This window comes from Megalops cyprinoides, chromosome 12 (genome assembly GCF_013368585.1).
Source record: "Megalops cyprinoides isolate fMegCyp1 chromosome 12, fMegCyp1.pri, whole genome shotgun sequence".
NCBI classification, from domain to species: Eukaryota; Metazoa; Chordata; class Actinopteri; order Elopiformes; family Megalopidae; genus Megalops; species Megalops cyprinoides.
The window spans coordinates 30,266,387-30,283,807 of NC_050594.1; the positions used below are offsets into that span (position 1 = coordinate 30,266,387).

Genomic DNA, 17,421 nt, shown 5'->3' on the forward strand with positions numbered 1-17,421 from the left:
TTCAACTCCTGCATTTGTTCACAACATTGGTGAAGTATTCATTTTAGTGTTGTGATTGTACACGTAGGCATATTAAAGAGCAGACAGGGAGGTCTGATGTCAGTACTGTTACTACTAGTGCTGATGTTTTTTACTGATGAGCCGCCTGCTAATGCTGCACACAGATCTGATTCTATTTTTACAGCGTGTTCTGGCTGAGTCCACCCATGCCACGTGTGAGCAGCGATGTTGGAGTATTACAGGATTTTTTTTCGGCATCTTAATTTTGTCTGTTTTTATTTTCCCTCCAGGCAATCATACAGACTTTCATCATCATGTTTCTTTTTTCTTTGCCTCATTTTTTTCCCCTCTGTACTGATTCCTTGCGTTTAAAACTTGGCCTGAGTCGTCATTTTAATTTCCTCTGAAAAAAAGGAAAAAATTCTTTTTTTCAGCATCAGTGGGCGCTGCTGTAATATGTTCAGAAACCCCTGCCCTCCTTTCTTTCTCCCAGAGCATCCCGGCATTTCTCTCTCCCTCTCTCTCCTGCTCGCTCCCACTCTCTCCTGCTCTCTCCTACTCTCTCTCTCTCTCTGTGTCTCTCTCTCCCCCTCTATCTCTCTCTCTCCCTCTCTCTCTGCCCATATAAAACCCCTGCTCGGCTCTCTGAGAGAGCTTTGTGGCTGCACAGAGACAGTGAGGGAGACATATTCCAACCACCTCTCTCTCTCTCTCTCTCTCTCTCTCTCTGCCTGACACACACTCACACGCATGCACACACAAAAACACACACACACACGCACACACAGAGGCACGCACATGCAAGGATCTTCCTACCCGGCCACTTCACTCCACGCCACCCACCCACCCTGGGCGAGCCGGACTGGAGAAGAGGAGTACTGCAGAGACCCAGGCGCTGCTCCGGCTCTCTTGCCTTCACAGCTTTCCTCTCGCTTTCTTTTTTTTTTTCCTCAAGCCAATTATATCATGAACCTGCCTTTTGCTTGTTGCTAAGGGAAGTCAAATAGAGAGGAGTGGACAAGACGTTATTTTTGTTGCTAAGGTAATGAATGCTTCATTAAGCAGTTCTTGGATGTGTCAAAAAATATTGAATTACAAAGCTGGGTTGGAGAGTGAGGATGTGTGTGTGTGTGTGTGTGCTGAATTGCATGCTTATTTTTCTGGCTGCGCTGCATGGGTTCTCATCTCTTTTCAAAGCTTCTGGACACTTTGGTTAAAGTGATGGATTTAGCTGTTTACTGTAAGCTGCCGGCTGTTGGCTTTCGCGCAGAGCCAAAAGTGACGTTTTAATGAGGATGTCAGAGAAAAATTGCTGATTCTTTAACTGTGCGTAGTGCTGCAAGCGTGTGTTTCAGTTAGATAGTAGCCTACTCTCGTACAGATAGACAGCCTGTCTATACTTGGCAATATTCTTAATATCAGCCTGTAAAGAGAGGTTTGCGTGCTTTGGCAAACTCGCCCAGGATAAAATTCTTTTCTGTCCTGACAGCACAGCGTGCCTCAGGTGAATATAAATGCCATGAAGACTTTTGTGCCATTTTTTTATGCGCCTGCTCTTACAGATACTGTACTTGCAGAATTGCTGTATAACAGGTACTGGGTGTGGGAATAAGCATACCCAGGCTGCAGCTCTGAGACTAATGAAACAGCCAGTGACCATGCATGCCACTGAGTTTGTATGAATAGGAGCACCTTAAGACTGGACTTCCTGTATCTCCTCTGGTGCCTGCTGGAGGTGTTGACACACACACACACACACACACACACACACACACACATATACACACACACACCGGCATGAATGCATGCAGGCACACGCACAGACACACACACGCATTCACACAAACTCTCTCCCCCGTAGCGTTGCATGGGGACAGACGCGCGGTGATGGATGACGGTGAAGCCTGCACGGAGAATGGGCAGCGCTGCCGCTGGGATCCAGCCTTGCTCCACTTTCACAGTCTCAGAGACAGCCTCTGCCTGTGCAGCATCACCAAAGCAGTTATAAACCCATCATTAACTCTTAATAAATGCCTCCAGGTCTATAATGCCTCATACATCCCGCATTACTTCAGACCATCTGTTTGGTAGCTATTAATCTCACTGCGTTTGACAGGCTGCAGCCATTAGGACAAAAAAAATATCTGTGAAGGAATCCCAGTTGTGTACACTTTGCTGTTCTGTTTGTTAGCTTTAGACTGTTAGCCATAAGATTTCACCCTGGTTTATATGGATAACCACATACACACACTCATGCAGTAGTGTATTCCTCAAGCTAAGGAAATTGGCCTTAGTGGTATTGGGTTTTAAAAGGTGACTTTCTTATCAGCCATCTAAATGTAACTACAGTTAAAGTATTGCAATGCAACTACAGTTTAAGCACTGCAAAATCAGTTCTACGGCTTGTTAATTTCCTTGGAAACAGGTCAAACAGATTCCTGTTTGCTCTCCTCATGACCAGAGAGCTACCTGAAACTATAAGTTATGCAAATCCTGGTCTTAATGTAGCATGCAAGGAGAGAGAGAGAGAGAGAGAGAGAGAGAGAGAGAGAGAGAGGTTTTGTGTCTTTGGAGGAATTGGATGAACCTCACTCAAAGGCACCACTTTGAACTACAGCTTGGCAGAGAAACAGGGCTGGTTGACCTGTATGGAAATGAAGCAGGAGAATGCATGGTAGCAGTCAGGGTCAATTATTGACTCCAGCAGCCATAAGTGCAGCTAACATCCCCACAACATTTATGTAATGCAGCTAGCATCACACATACTCTGTTCATGCAATCCATTTATACCTCCCTGTTTGTGTGCAGTGAGGCCTCTCTCTCTCTGTCACATGGTGAGATGGGGCTCAGAATTTAGTCATGTTTCAGCAATCCTGCTTCAGGTGGATATCACCAATATCACCTTCAGGTGACAACCAGCAGCTGAGATCCAGAGATCAATGGTGCACCTGAGCTTGAGGAGTTGTTTTATTGACCAGGAGCATCTCAATGGAGTGAAGCCTTGGTTGTGTTCCCAGGGAAACTATAGCTCAAATGAGGGTGATGAGGCAGGCAGTAACTGCAGAAAGTCTTCTTTGGGGCTGTATGTGAACTAACTGCTTTTCCTTCTTACTCATCTTTGTTGGTTCATACACTTATTTTTTGGACAATTGGACTTCACAGGAATGTGATGAGCAACGTAACAACTCTGCCACCTTGTGGCAGGAGGTCTTTCTCCATTGCTGGAGAATGTTTTATGTCTTTTGTGAAACAGTTCAATAATGGAGGCCTTTGTTTTTACAAAACAATTTTGTCATTTATTAGAATAGGATACAGATTAGCATTAAAATAACTTAAAAACCCCAAGGTGATGTCACCATTGTTTTGAGAACCAGCCAGTTCACTGTTTTGATTGCTGTGTACTCAGACTGGTACATCATAATAAGACATTGTGAAATCTGTTGTGCTTACGGATATGCTTTTAATTCAGCTTTCCAATAAATGGATGATCCCTGCCACATGTCATGGCAGTGTGGTATAGTGGATGAGAAGCAGTACTCAGGTGTTTGTTGGGTCCCTGGTGGGGCACTGCTGTTTTACCCTTGTGTAAGGTACAGTACATAACCTCAGAAGCTTCAGAAAAGTATCAGTTGGTACAAATGGATAATGAATCAAGTTTAAGCTGCAGTTTAGAAGTTTCCCACAACAAATAAGGGCGGCTTATAAGGAAATATTGCAACTTAGCAGTTGATTCTTGCAGTATCAGCACAGCTGTCTTGCTCTTGAAAATACATGGAAATAATTTCAGGAGGTACCTTGCGGATTTGTTAGAAACCTATTTTACTGACGCGTGTTCTAACATGACTTTACAGTATGGGTCGAACCATATCAGAATTGCTTGGCTAGTGTATGTAACTGTCATTTAAAACCAATGCGCCATCAGAACAGGGATCAGAGCAGAGCGTGGTTTGAAACATAAGAGCTCTCCTGGCTGCTGCCCAGGGCGGGACTTTACTTATCAGTGGTGCCTTGGTTGTTGCTCTCAGATTTTTCTTTCTGCTAACAAGGCACAAGTGAATTCACAGCAGGCCCTGGCCAGCGCAAAGGGGAGAAAGGGGCTCAGTCCAAGAACTGAGAGGGAAGAAATCTCTCTGCATTGTGCGAGCAGTGGAAGGCTTTAGTCCCGGACCTGCTTCCCATTTGCATGCTTGAGCGAATGGAGATCAGTTTGATTTGCAGCGCTGACATTTTTTCTCAGCCTATTTAACTGGTTGGTATTCACCTCGCTTCCTGCACATTACACCACCATGGTTTTGTTATCAGTGTTGTGACAGGTGTCAGCCCTTGAAAGTGGAAATGCAGTCCACAAATACATAATTCTGAAATGTCAACTGATATGGCTAAATGGAGAGCGAGTGCTATCCAGATTGTTGCAAATGTTTCTTTGTGGAGCGATGCATTGGTGTGTAACACATTAAGTAAGAGGTGCTGCTATTTAGTTATTGGCAGGTGCCTTACCTTGTGCTATGAGTGGCTTGCTGATAAATCATTAGTCAATAGGATTTATGTGAAACCCAAATGTTTTACCCACATTGGGAATATTATTATTGTTATTATTTTTTTATTTTTGACACACAGAGCAGTTGAATTACAAGATTTTTTTCTAAAACCCAGTGAAAGATTACATAAACAGTCAGTTAATATTGTCATATCCATGTTTTTCCATGTTTTTCCATTTTTCCATGTTAAAAACACCCAAAGAAATGGCCCACCACGATGAGTGTGGTTTTTAGCAGGGCCAGTGTGTGAGGTATGTTTTCTCATGCCTTGTCTGACAGCTTGATGACACTTGACAACTAGGCACCGTGTCACAACTAGAGCTCATAAAAAAGTAACAGTGGCTGATCCATTGAGAGGCCATTAGGGGATGCCTGCATGAATATCTGTGTGCTTCCATGTGAGATGGGTCTTGGGTCTGATTCTCTCTCTCTCTTTCCTGTCTGTCCCAGGGACAGGAGTCAGCAGCCATGGCACAGGGGTCCCAGGACCAGGGGGCCATGGGGACAGCCAACCCAGAAGAGGACTCCCCCAATATGATTGTCTACAGGAAGGTAGGGCCGCGCTGGACTTTGCTGCCTCATTGTGTGCTGGGGTCACGCCTGCCGCCATGGCTGTGGTACATATTTGGACCTTCTTCCCACTCATCATGAGGCCCTGTCTGAGCTTGCAAAAGATGGTCTGTCTACAGTGTCAGGATAACTATCCACGGGAGACCAGATCCTTTATTTACACACGATTGCTTTGGTCTGATCGGCCGTGTAAATCAGTGTAGTTTTTTTTGTCTGAATGGGTCAGATATGGGACTCGCAGCCTTCCGGTGCCATGGCAGATGCTCTTAAGTTTTAATAAGCTCACTATTAGTGTGGGTTTGTGGGAAAAAAAGAGAGTCTATTGTGCGTCAAGGGTAATTACACAATCCATGTTCCACTTTGATTTCAATGCCTGCCCTTTGATTGGAGAGGGTGCGCCACGCTATGAGCCGGAGTGGACGGTAATTATCGGGCCAGGCTCACAGGAAGTGGGCCGGTCCTCCAACGCCGGGGCTCCTACAGAACTGGGGATAAAGAGCTCGTTAGCTCTCGTTCGGAGCAGCACACGGCCACTTCAGAGTCTGGTTTTGATGTGCAGCGACCATTTTGCTCAACTTTATTTCACTCTGCTGATGAAAGAGAAAATAAAGGGAAACACTGGCAAATGGCACTGTCTGAGCTGACAGCCAACCATGACCCCCAACCCCCCCCCCCCCCTTTCAGATTCACTTTTGTTCATTTTCCTTTTGGACACTGCTAATTAGCATATTACTGACCATATGCTGGTGGACACGCATTTGCAACGAAAGGCAAACTTGTTGAAATTTATGCGGATTGAGTTACAGATTTTTTTTATTAATGTGTTTCTTTTACCCAGTGGCATCAAGATGTCTATCTATTTATGACTCAATGTATAGTAAACGCAAATGATTATAAAACGCAATGAAGAGTCTGACTTCCTGTTTTGGAGCGTGTGTACATTGAGCTTCAGGTCTCTACCACTGAAACCCTTAGATCACTGCTGTCCTTTTACCTCAGACCTGCAACCTGCAGTAAATGTGAATAATTCTACTTTCAAATCCATCCGATTAAGTGCATCAGATTTAAAAGTAGATATGAAATGTGAACAATTCTATTAAACCTCTCAGCAGGCCGTCGGGCAGCACAAGGCTACGAGGGTAAAATTCCAGTGTTCTGGCCACTGCTCGATTTCAGACCTCATAAGCTTAAGTGCACTGCCTGCTCCTTGAGCAGGCAGCGAGAGGAAAATCTGGTTTAATTTGGTTACCGGCCAGCGGAGGCGCTGGGCTGGCATTGCAGTGTGTACGACACAAGGCAATCAAATCAAAACTCCACGCGTATGTAAACGTGATCACAGGACGGCATCAGCATCGGCATTCGCATCAGCCTTGGCGCTGATCAGAGACACGTGGGGCATAAATATTAAACCCCCCTTTATCTCAGTCAGCATGTCAGCCTTGATAACATGCAAGTTTTTTTTCCTGACAAGAAAATTTCAGGATTTGATGGGGATGTTTCACTTCACCCCAGGTCCCGGTACACACAAAGCCAATATCTCAGGATGAAACGCGTTGACCTCACATTAGAAAGATGTTTTTGCCTGTCTGTATTGAATTCACCACGAGCTGAGAGCAGTTATTTCAAGGCCCGAGAGGCAGTGCATCATCTCTACCCATAACACAAGCAGGCTCTGACAGGTGAGGTATTCTGAATGTGTTTTCAGCTTGGAAAAAACATGTTTTAGAATGCATTCAATTCCAGGTGACTGAGGGTCTGGTTAGAATGTTTATCACGCTGCAGGCAAGCCTCTGTCTGTGGGATTGATTATACTAGTGGTGAATTTGCACGCCTCTGCGGGCCCTCGAAGGCTGTGCTTTTACTTTTTCGTAATTGTAACCGTGGGGGTTGGATGGGGTGGGCTGTTGCTGGGGCCCCTGCTTTTCCACTCTTGTGGAATCTCAGACTCATTGTGGAATTAACCTTTGGAAATGGAATTTCTGTTTTTTTTTTTTTAAATGGAATCAGTCTTTTGATAATAGCAGCGATTGGCTTGCAGTGCTAATTTAGTACACAATAGTCATTTCAATAAATGAGTGGGTGGTTGAATATTGGTTGACGAATATCTACACTATAAAGGAATCACAAATGTATTATTCCAACTAAATTGGAATAATTGGATATAGCAACTAAATTAATTAGCTGTGCAACTAAGGTTGACTTGTGTGATCACTTCTCAGTACATTTGCTGCACTGTCTCACACACATGCTACAGATTTGCTTGACTTCCAATTGGCTAATAGCTTGACATAAATGGGAAATGGCTAGGCAGATATTGGAGATGGTGCCACTGCCTAAAAAACCTTGCAGTCTGTGTCTGTGAGAGAACTATCATTAATCCATGAAAGTATATTAAATACTATTCAATATTATGCCAAAGTGGAATTTATGTCTTCAGTATTGCATTTATTACAAAAATTGCATCTTTGTGATGGGTTTGTAAAGTTATCCTATTTAAATACAATCTTATGTTGTTAGATGGGTGATTGTGGTTAAAAAATGATGAATGGAAAGATAAGGAAACAGAAAATGAACTATAAAAGAAGGAATGGTTCATTGAAAAAACAGAAAAGTAACGGTACTATATTGCCACTGGGATTGTTCACGATTGTTCAGTTTTTAAATGTGGTCTACAGACAACAGCCATGCGAAACTAGAGCGATGCAATAGATGGAAATAAGGAATGGCTGATTTATGCGAAATAACATTTTAATCTCAAGGACATTTTCTGTTATTCAAGGACCTTTATGTTAAAACCGGTAAAGGAATGACTTTTAAATGGACACAACCTTTTTTTTGTAACCCACAGTCATGTCATCAGACAGGGATGCTGCTCAGTTACACATGACTGATCACCGCTTTGCTGCAAAGACTGACAGCTCGGCGGGGTGGCTTAAAAGGAAACATTTGTAATGCAGCACATGACACTATTCCCATGTTGAGCTGGAAATGCGGAGTCTGAAATTGCAGAGATCTCGCCTGGCTGTGCTACACTAATGTCCCATCTCGACCGTTCCTGCCTCCACCCGCAGACTTGTCACTGGATGCAACTGCGCAACACACTGTACAAATTTGATATGCAAATTGGCAATTAAGTCACTGAGTAGCCTGACCCGAGGATGCCTCGTCATTTCTGCTTGGGTGGACCCGTATAAGCCCTCTCTCTGGTGTTGAGGAGTCCCGCTGTTGTTTTTAATACCGCGGTTGCTCTACCGGATTTGTGCACACAAGCCTGCTGAGGGTTCTGCGGGGACGAGATGTTTGATTGATGGACACCCTGTTCCCTCCGTGGTCCGTTCCCGCTGCAGGAGACTGCAGGCGGGCTCTAAAATGGGAAATAGCACCTTAAATACTTTAAATGCGAGGGGGAGGCAGGGAGAGAATTAAGGTGCCTGAAACAAAGGGGGGGGGGTTGGGGCGGCCTGACAGAGCTGATTGGAGGTCGTTGAGGACAGCGAGTGTGACGGAGGGGAGACTGCCTAGCGTGTGGTCAGCCCCGCAGGCGGGCGACGTGAGACAGCGTGAGGGTCCTGAGGGAGGACCAGATGGCCGACAATATGCCTGTCGCCCGCGAGTGATGCTGGGACGGCCTCTGGGGGCCTACACACGAGCTGGAAGAAATGGCATTATCCTGAGTCAGTTTGCAGGGGGTTGGGGGGATGGGGCAGAGAATTCTGGCGTGGCATGTTTGCACCTTCTTTAACCTAGTTGATGCTTGTGTGCAGGCAGGCATGTGTGCGTGTGTGTGTGTGTGAGAGAGAGAGAGAGAGAGAGAGTGCGTGCATGCATCACATTTCTCTGCTCTTTCATCTCACTGGGATAAAAGAAAAAAAAATAACGCAATTAACCTGGATGTGCAGTAAGACAAAACTGACTTTGATAAATTCACTCATTACAGGGAGCATGAAAGCGCCCCACAAAGAAGTCTTGCTTGCCTTCATTCTGTCTCCTTCTGTAGCTAAATAGTGTCACGCTTTTGTCTTCACAATCCACTGCTCTCTAGCCACCCCTGATAAAGCAAGCTGTCCCATCCGTGTGGTGTAAGGGTACCAAAGCGATGCATTGGCTGTGGCACCATATTGCCTTAAAACCTTTATTCCACCCATTTCCAGCTCAGCCCATCTCTCCCCTCTGATTTTCTTGAGGTCCTTATCCCAACATTAGGCTGCATCCCAGAATGCACTGGGCCATAATTTGGCTAAACACAGCCATTCCTCCTATTTGGAGGCACGCTTAGAAGGCCCTGGATGTTGTTTTTGTCGGTCTTTGCGTTTTTAACATGGAGGATGGATTAAACCAGCTGACAGAAGCTGTGAAACTCTGCAGCTGAGCTGCACTGAAAAGTGCAATTATGCCACGGAGAGGAGCAACAACTCTAACAGGATAAAACTCATGAACTATTAATCGACAAGTTGGGTCCTGGAGACAAATGGAAGTGTGTGTGTGTGTTTTTTTATTTTCTCTCGCGTGTAAACGTCGATTCTTTGCTCTTAGTTGTTGCGCTTTTCCTTTGAACAGACACAAAGTTGTTGCCTGGAGATGTTCTGCTTGCTCGCAGGCAATATGCCTTTCCTCCCTCTCAGGAAGTGGGAGGAAGACAGACACACCTAAGCCATCGTCTCCCTTTTTTGCTCACTCTTATATCTTTATTGTTTGACTGAAGTCTTTTTGTTCCCCCCTCTGCTTTGAAGCTGAAGGAGGCCTGCGTGGAGGGGAATCAGAGAATATGCTGAGCGTGGGTCAATGGGTTTATAATGGTCGGTTTCAGTAAAAGCATACATTTACTCAGCCATCCAGTTCCTAGCCATTACAGCAGGAAATCCAGCTTTGAGAAAGGTCAGTTTTGAGTATTAGCGAGTGACTTGTGATCATGGCAGAAGATGACACCCATCCCCAGCTGAAAGTCTCGCAATATTGCTGCAGTGTCGTTCCAGCAACTGAAACCACGTTTCAGATATATGAGTGCGTATAAGCACAGTATAAGCTGTATAAGCACTGTGACAAACATGCTGGAGTGCACCTGCATTTCTTTGGGAGCTTCACAAATGGCCAATAACCAGAATCATGTATGAAACATAATACTCCCAAATGGAGAGTGAGGGGGTCAAATGACTGAGTCTGTAAAATGGTCTGCAGTTGAATATCCTTTTTCCACCAGAATGCCGTACCATAAAATTCACAGAAAGGTCTCTTTGTGTTTTCACTATACTGCTATCCTGCTCAACGGGAACAAACTATGAATTTTCTCGCCCCGTGACCCATCTGGTACTGCTTCACCAGAACCATGATCCATCTGGTACTGCTTCACCAGAACTGAGACCCTGGCTGCACTTAGCAAAGGGTGTACTCTGCATGAGATGCAATTCAATGACACAAATGCATAGTGTAATTGCTGTGAATTTCTCCTGCTAATAGGAAGATAAGAAAAACAAAAGAAAAGAAAACAAACCCTGCATTCACACTCTCGCCAGAAAAAAAGGATTGTGTGTTTTTTCTCTGCTTTCCTTTTGACAGCCATCACAAGATAAAACTGAGTGTACGGAGGCATTTCTACTTATTTTCCCATGCAACTCTATGGCAATCCCTGCGCTAATATGCAGAAGCAATGTTTTTTTTAACAAAAGTGTGAATTGTGGCAAACGATTCTCTGCCTTCCATATCTGTGACACCATACTAAATGACTGCTTTTTTTAGGAATACAGACATTTCTGTGATGTAATTTCCTTACGTAGTAAGAAGTGCTTTCTCCTCCCAGGTCTGCTGTCTTTAGTCCTACGGTAGAGACATGTCGGTTCCTTTTAGTTCCCGTTCACCTTGAAATTGCCTGGCAATGCTATGGCCTGCCAATGGATGAGGGGTGTAATTAGCCCAGTCGAGAGGCCCAAACACAGAATACTGTAAGGCACTTCAGCATTGCATAGATTCCCTGCATCATTCCCTAAAGTTTGCCACTCCATAATGAATAGCCAAACTCTGGAGGTCTGCCAAACCTGTGACTCGGTACGTGATTATCGGCCCTGACCTTGGCTGGCTGTGAATCTCCAGGAAGTTATGAGACAAGACTGTCGGGGCGAGGCTGCTTAGTACACTGGGGAGCACCGCTGAGGCACCGGGATTTCACGCAACCTTAACCGAGGCCTGCGGTTCATCATGGCTAATTAGGCATCCGAGTGTCTGTTTTAAAACATGACAGGCCTTTACTCCTCTCTAAAAGTGGAACTCGCTTAGTTTTCAGTAAGGGAAAAGAAAGCACACCGTGAGGGTGGAGTTGCAGGAGATGCGGATTTTGCAGGGCTCATGGTTCGCCCTTGCGGGAGTACATTTTAGCAGGATGTACACAGTGTCCTGCCCATGCACATGGGCCTCATCATCCCCCCCGCCCCACTACTGCGCAACTTCCCACCCCCCCCACGCTTATTGCACTTTAAAAATTAAAGCTCATTTTCAGGCTGCCACTCTAGGAAGAATCCGGCATCCACCGGGACTGTCCCTCCTTGCTAGTCTTTTATTCATGGCGAGCACATTCATTCTCATCACCCGTTATTTTTATCCCCCTGCTCAGCTGTTAATGTGGTGCGCTGAGAGAGACAGAGAGAGGACGGCGACAAGGAAGACAGAGACAGATCTAACTTTTAAAATACATAAAAAATCATAACCAACGAGGACATTCAACGGCGATGTATCCCTAAGTCATTCTGAAGAAAGTGAAGTGAAGAAAAAGAACAAAAACAAAAGCACAATATGCACCTGAAGTCATTATCTTTGAATGACATGTATAAAAAAAATGAAAAGTCAAATTAAAAGAAAAAATTAACACCGCATAATCCTCTTCAGTGCTCTAAAAAATTGCCGTCCGCAACACTTAACGAAAATTACACTTCCTCAGACTTCTAACGTTATTCATTTTACTTGTAACACAAGTGACTAATCTGTCTCTCTTAGAAGTCTCTTTCGAAGCTGTTGAAAAGGAACTCTGCAGGGTAAGAACAGAGTGTACCGTAAAGATCTTGTTTCTGTCAGAGGCTGCAGAGCCTGCAATGGCTACATGTATCTTAATTAGAAGATGCTAACAGAATGTGCCAACATAGATGACTAGAAAGATAATACTTTTATATAAAAGTATGGTGTTTAGCAGTCTGATGAATCAAAAGTAGTACTAGATGTACAACATATCTGATTATTAGTAAATATGTTTTTTCTTTTTTCACATTTCAAATTATGTTCAAGCTTTGAACTGCATTCAGTTACAGTATATACATATGTTTTTGGTGTTATTTTTTTATGTCCATTGTCCAACATGGTACCTGCTCCACACTGGAGTGGTTAATGCCAGCCTTACCTGGGAATGTGCATGTTCCCCATGCTTTCTCTCTGTGCCTCACACATGTATTCTCACTATGTACAACAGAGTTAAGAACAGATACTCTGCATCTGCACCCTTTTATGTTTTACAGAGAGAGAAAAATAGACAGGAAATGAATCAAATACGAGAAATTACCAAATACATTTGAATGGCATGATCTTAAAAGCTGCAACTTCTACAATCTTAGGATAAACTCCACATGTACCTTGGCTGCAATGGGAGTGGGATGAAGAGTTTAATAGCTGTGAGTTTCCAGCAACTTTTATTGCTGTACTTAGCTTCCCAACATCTATTATACTTCAGAGTGACTGCCGGGAGACCTGAATGTCCTGACACGCCTAGGTTAGGATGGTGGGATCCTGTGTTGGAAATGCATGACATCTGTAGCGTTGAGAACAAGTTATGTGCCCTTTCATTCTCGTGAAAAGCCCTGCAGACCTGCTCGGCTCGGCTGCAGCATTGTGTACACTGTGCATGGAATGTCAGTGCGGGACGACGCACCGTGCTGACACAGCGACACCTCCGCTGAATCTTAGAATGGGAATGAGCGTCGGCACAAGAAAGGGGCGATGGCAATCACAATGAATTTCCATTCTTTAACTCGAGCTTTAAAATCCCCGAGGAGCCTTTTTCCCACCTCTGCCTTTGCTCGAATTACCCATTGGCCCTATCAATACTTCTGCCCTGGATACAGACACATGGGCCAATGGGAGAGGGCTGGAAGAATTGAATAGCTCTTAGGAAACCTGTCTTGTAGCCAGAGCGTTGCCAGTTTGAATTCCAAGAGAGGCAGCACTGTTGTGACTCTGAGTGTGCTATGTGCCCTGAAGTGCCTCAGCAAATATCCAGCTGCATAAATGGATGAAATATTTGAAAATGTAAGTGATGTAAGTTGCCTTGGACGAGCATGACTGCTAAGTAAATGGATAATGTAATTCAATGTGACATATAAAAGGCATCAGTGATGTTTATTGGTGGAATTTCACGTGAGTGAAGCAATTTACTTCTGTGGTGCTTGAAAGAAATGAATGTTGGGTTAGGGATTTCAGAGAAGCCAAGAGAGAGAACCTCTTGGTGTTGTTCAGAGTGATTTGTGCACCAGAGAAGAATTGGTCTGTGTACAATATGACCCCCATGACGTGACTTGTGCTGAACACAGATGCTCATTCATATTTATAAATTGTCTGCTCCATCGATTTTCCTTTTAGCTTACAGCTTGGTTTCATCTAGATTCTTCGATTTGGTCCTGGACAAGGGTTTAAAAAAATTGGACTGTTCTTTTTCTCTCTTGGAAGTGTATTATTAAAAGAGCACTATTTATGGGTGCTCAGAATGTTTTCATATACTGCGCGCCAATGGATGAAAGGCCTACAGCGAACATCTGATGTTGTGTGAGATACATCTGTGCATTGTGTTTTGAACGATGGGAACATTATTACTCATGAACACGCACATGTGCAGAAACACACACACACACACACACATACAGTGAGTCCTCTTTGAGCCGCTGGGCATCAGTTAATTCAGCAGCAAAAAAAGCGTTGGACCTCACAGAGACACATTACGGTAGAGGAACGTGACAGAGATCCCACTCATCACCTGCCCTCAGGGGCGAACAGCACACAGAGGCACCCCAGCACCACTGTGGAGAGGACAAGCAATTTTGCTTTATGCAACCGGGCATACACACAACACCCTCCGTGAAAGGGTCAATGCAACACTATAGCCCTGCATCCAGACTGCAGGTGAACTGAAGAGATCACTGTCTGCTCTCTCCAAAAACAGACCTATCACCTGTGTAATCTGACTGTAAATCACACAGATGACAGCCCGCTCACCAGCCTGCATTATCTCCCTGTCGAGAAACACTGACCTCTGCTTCTGCGAAAATTTATATCCCACCTCCCAACGTATGGGAACAGCGGAGAACCGAGGAGCATTTCCTCTGAGCTCCAAATTCATCTCGATCGGAGAGTTTTGCGGCCTGCCGACCGCGAGTAATGACTCATTCAGCACTCCGAGTCCAGTGGTGCCGGAACGCCACAGGAAAAGGTGAGGCTGCCCATCTGGGCAGGCGCAGGAGCGGGCTCCTCTGTGTTCCCGCATGCTCTTTCGATGGTGCATCTGCAGAGGATGCGCTGCTGATCCCTCTCCGCTGCGTTAGCCACAAAGCAGCCGCCCACCATATCGTGCCTGCATTGTTTTACAATTCATCCACAGGCGCTGAGTCAACATCCCAGCGGAGCTCCGCTAACGTTAAAGTCTCATTAAGTACACAGTTTTTAGATAATCGAAGGTTTTGTGTGTGTGTGTGTGTGTGAGAGTGTGTTTGGAGACTGCTGCACATCTGTAGTTTGGTAAGTGTCTGATTCAGACTCTCAATGGTATTGCAACTTAACTTAAAGTGTTCCAACATAATTCTGATAAACAAGAGCTTGCAGGCAACCTGCAGGCGTGTAAGATGAATGGCTGGAGACTTATTAGTTATTGTCAAGAGGTCGGTCTGAGAAATGAGGCAAATATTAGTTGGAGTGAATGCCAGTACGATTTGCAATAATCCTATCAAGAAAATCAAATTATGCACATCTAGAGACAACAGTGGTGGCTTGTCATACTGTCCCTATGGGCCTACCTAGGGTCCCAGAGCCATAACCAGCAGCTTATTCACCTCTACAGTCCATGCCTGATCAACATGTGAGAGCATTGAGTGAGTACAATGTTATTGGTTGAAGGAAAATGTGTTTGTCAGCCATATTGGGCATACTTGATGATTGAGTAATAAAACTGATTTCACATATTTAAACACTATGAACAACCATTGAGCCTGATCAGGCCATGTTACTGTATGACAGGCTAACAACACACAGTAAGTCATATAATCTGATATCTGAATCAAATCATTGTATCTTCGCAGTGAGGTAATACCCCCGGTTTCAATGCGATGCCAGGTACTGTAACTGTGTCTTACCTCATGAAAACAGGACCATTTGGAACATTCCACAATGTCACAATGTCAAGAATTCCACAATGTCAAGAATTAATTTAGCAGCAGCACCCTGAAGCACCCTGAAATTGAATTCGGTATTGCAATGTGGCTTTTGTGATTCTCCTTTCCACAATACCTGTGTTTTACCCTCTTTCCTCCAATTTCCATGTCTCAGGAGTTGCAGGTTGTTTGCGATGCGAGGGAAGAGTCTATTGCATGTGGAAAATTAGGGAATGGGGGAAGGGTTGGCAGGTTGTTCCCTTAATGGATCGCTTGCAGCTCTCTCGTTGGATATTGACTAGCACTTTGTGGCGGAGAGCTGTCATGGTAATGATAACCGCGTTTCAGCAAGGCTGTGTGCTGCACGCTCCTGTGTAGGTTCTGGGGCTGTCTCTCTCCAGCACTACTCATCATCCGTGCTCTGTGTCTTATGGAGGCCTTCTAAATAATGCAAGGCCTCTGCATTTTCCCCATATGCTGCACTGTACCGGGGATGCAAAGCCTGCATATGGCAGCTCCGGTTCTCTGGTAGTGCCCTGCTGGGAGCCTGGCAGTCGGAGGAGGGAGTCCTGCTGCGATGGCCCCCTTCTGGATTTTCAACAGTTTCAACAGGAGATTTCTTTTTCTTTAAATCTGCGAGATTAAAAAAAAAAAACTCTGACTATTTGATGTTTAATGGGCCAGCAGCTGTGAATGAGATGCGCAGAGGTTTGTGATTCTGATGAAGTCACACATATTGTATTAAGCAGGTGTTTGTTAATCAGTGGACACAGGATCAGCGCCACTGAAACCCAGCTAATTCTGCAATTATCATGCATGGCCGTAACCAGGGTTTGAAAAATAGTGAGGTCCGGGGGGGGGAGTTGTGGGGGCAAGTTGATGTTTAGGTTTTGTCAATGTTGTTGTCTGGGGGGCTTTAGGTTTTGCCAAAATTACACATATAAACATTACATACATAGAGAGAGACCTGTTGCTATTTACAAGAAACAAATTTTATTTGTGTTTTAATTGTAAGGTACATATTGCTGAATGAATAACAAATTGGAAGAACATTATTTAGAGCATCAAAATACATAGGTCTATGGTATGAAGCATGATAATTAAGCTAAGGTTATTTGTAACCTTAGCTTACTATAAAAATAAAAGAAAAATGCTTGAGAGTAACACTTATATTCATTTAAAATTTGGCTTTGAAATATTTTGTAGGCCTACTATTATTGATACTGTCACCTACATAAGCTGTTTTTTAATCAATGGCGTTGTGTGAAACGTTAGCTAGCCTACTAATATGAAAGAACTACCTTAGCCTTCATCATGGCCAGAGTACGCATATTTAACATGTTTCATACAATTGCCTTTACTCCAGATGCTGTACCAGGTTACTGTTTTTGAACATTTCTTACAGATAATGGCATAGCGATCATTGCTTTGTCTTACCGAATGGTATGCTGCCAGTTCACACACAAGCCGCCTGCTGCTGCCAACGTGCGTAAATTCCAATTGCTGCTGTCAGTGGAAGTGCTGATGATGCAAGGGGCTGCGCTCGCACCCTCTCTCACAACTCTCACACAGAGAACACTAAATAATTCTAAACTGCATTAAGCATGAACTCGTCTCGGAGCAGAAGTTCTCAACCGCTGATTTTTTTTTATCCAGTTGTATTTAACTTCAATTTTTATTTTTAGCTCTAAAAAAATGACAGGGGTCTGGACCTCAGTGACCTCATAGCTGGTTACAGGCATATTCTCATGTAAAGGTCATGTGAGTTACGTTAATGTGCTTGCACAGCAGCAATGACACAGCCATGACGCAGCAATGACATATTCTGGTATAATTTGTCTACAGTTTGAGTGAAATCTGTTTCTGTTTTTGTTGTAAAAAACAATGTAATGCTGTGAACAATAAATATTAAGGGCTCTGATTTC

The 17,421-nt window shown here is 44.2% G+C and overlaps 1 protein-coding gene across 2 annotated transcripts in view; it reads left to right on the forward strand.

Annotated features, from left to right (window-relative positions):
- Positions 1-733: 733 nt before the first annotated feature.
- rgs6 (regulator of G protein signaling 6) overlaps positions 734-17,421 on the forward strand; it is a 90,119-nt gene continuing 73,431 nt past the window's right edge. For both annotated transcript variants that reach the window (XM_036541859.1, XM_036541860.1), the window contains exons 1-2: positions 734-1,042; positions 4,989-5,090. In XM_036541859.1, the coding sequence (XP_036397752.1) occupies positions 5,007-5,090 (84 nt within the window). In that variant the 5' untranslated portion in view covers positions 734-1,042; positions 4,989-5,006. The remainder of the gene's footprint in view (positions 1,043-4,988; positions 5,091-17,421) is intronic.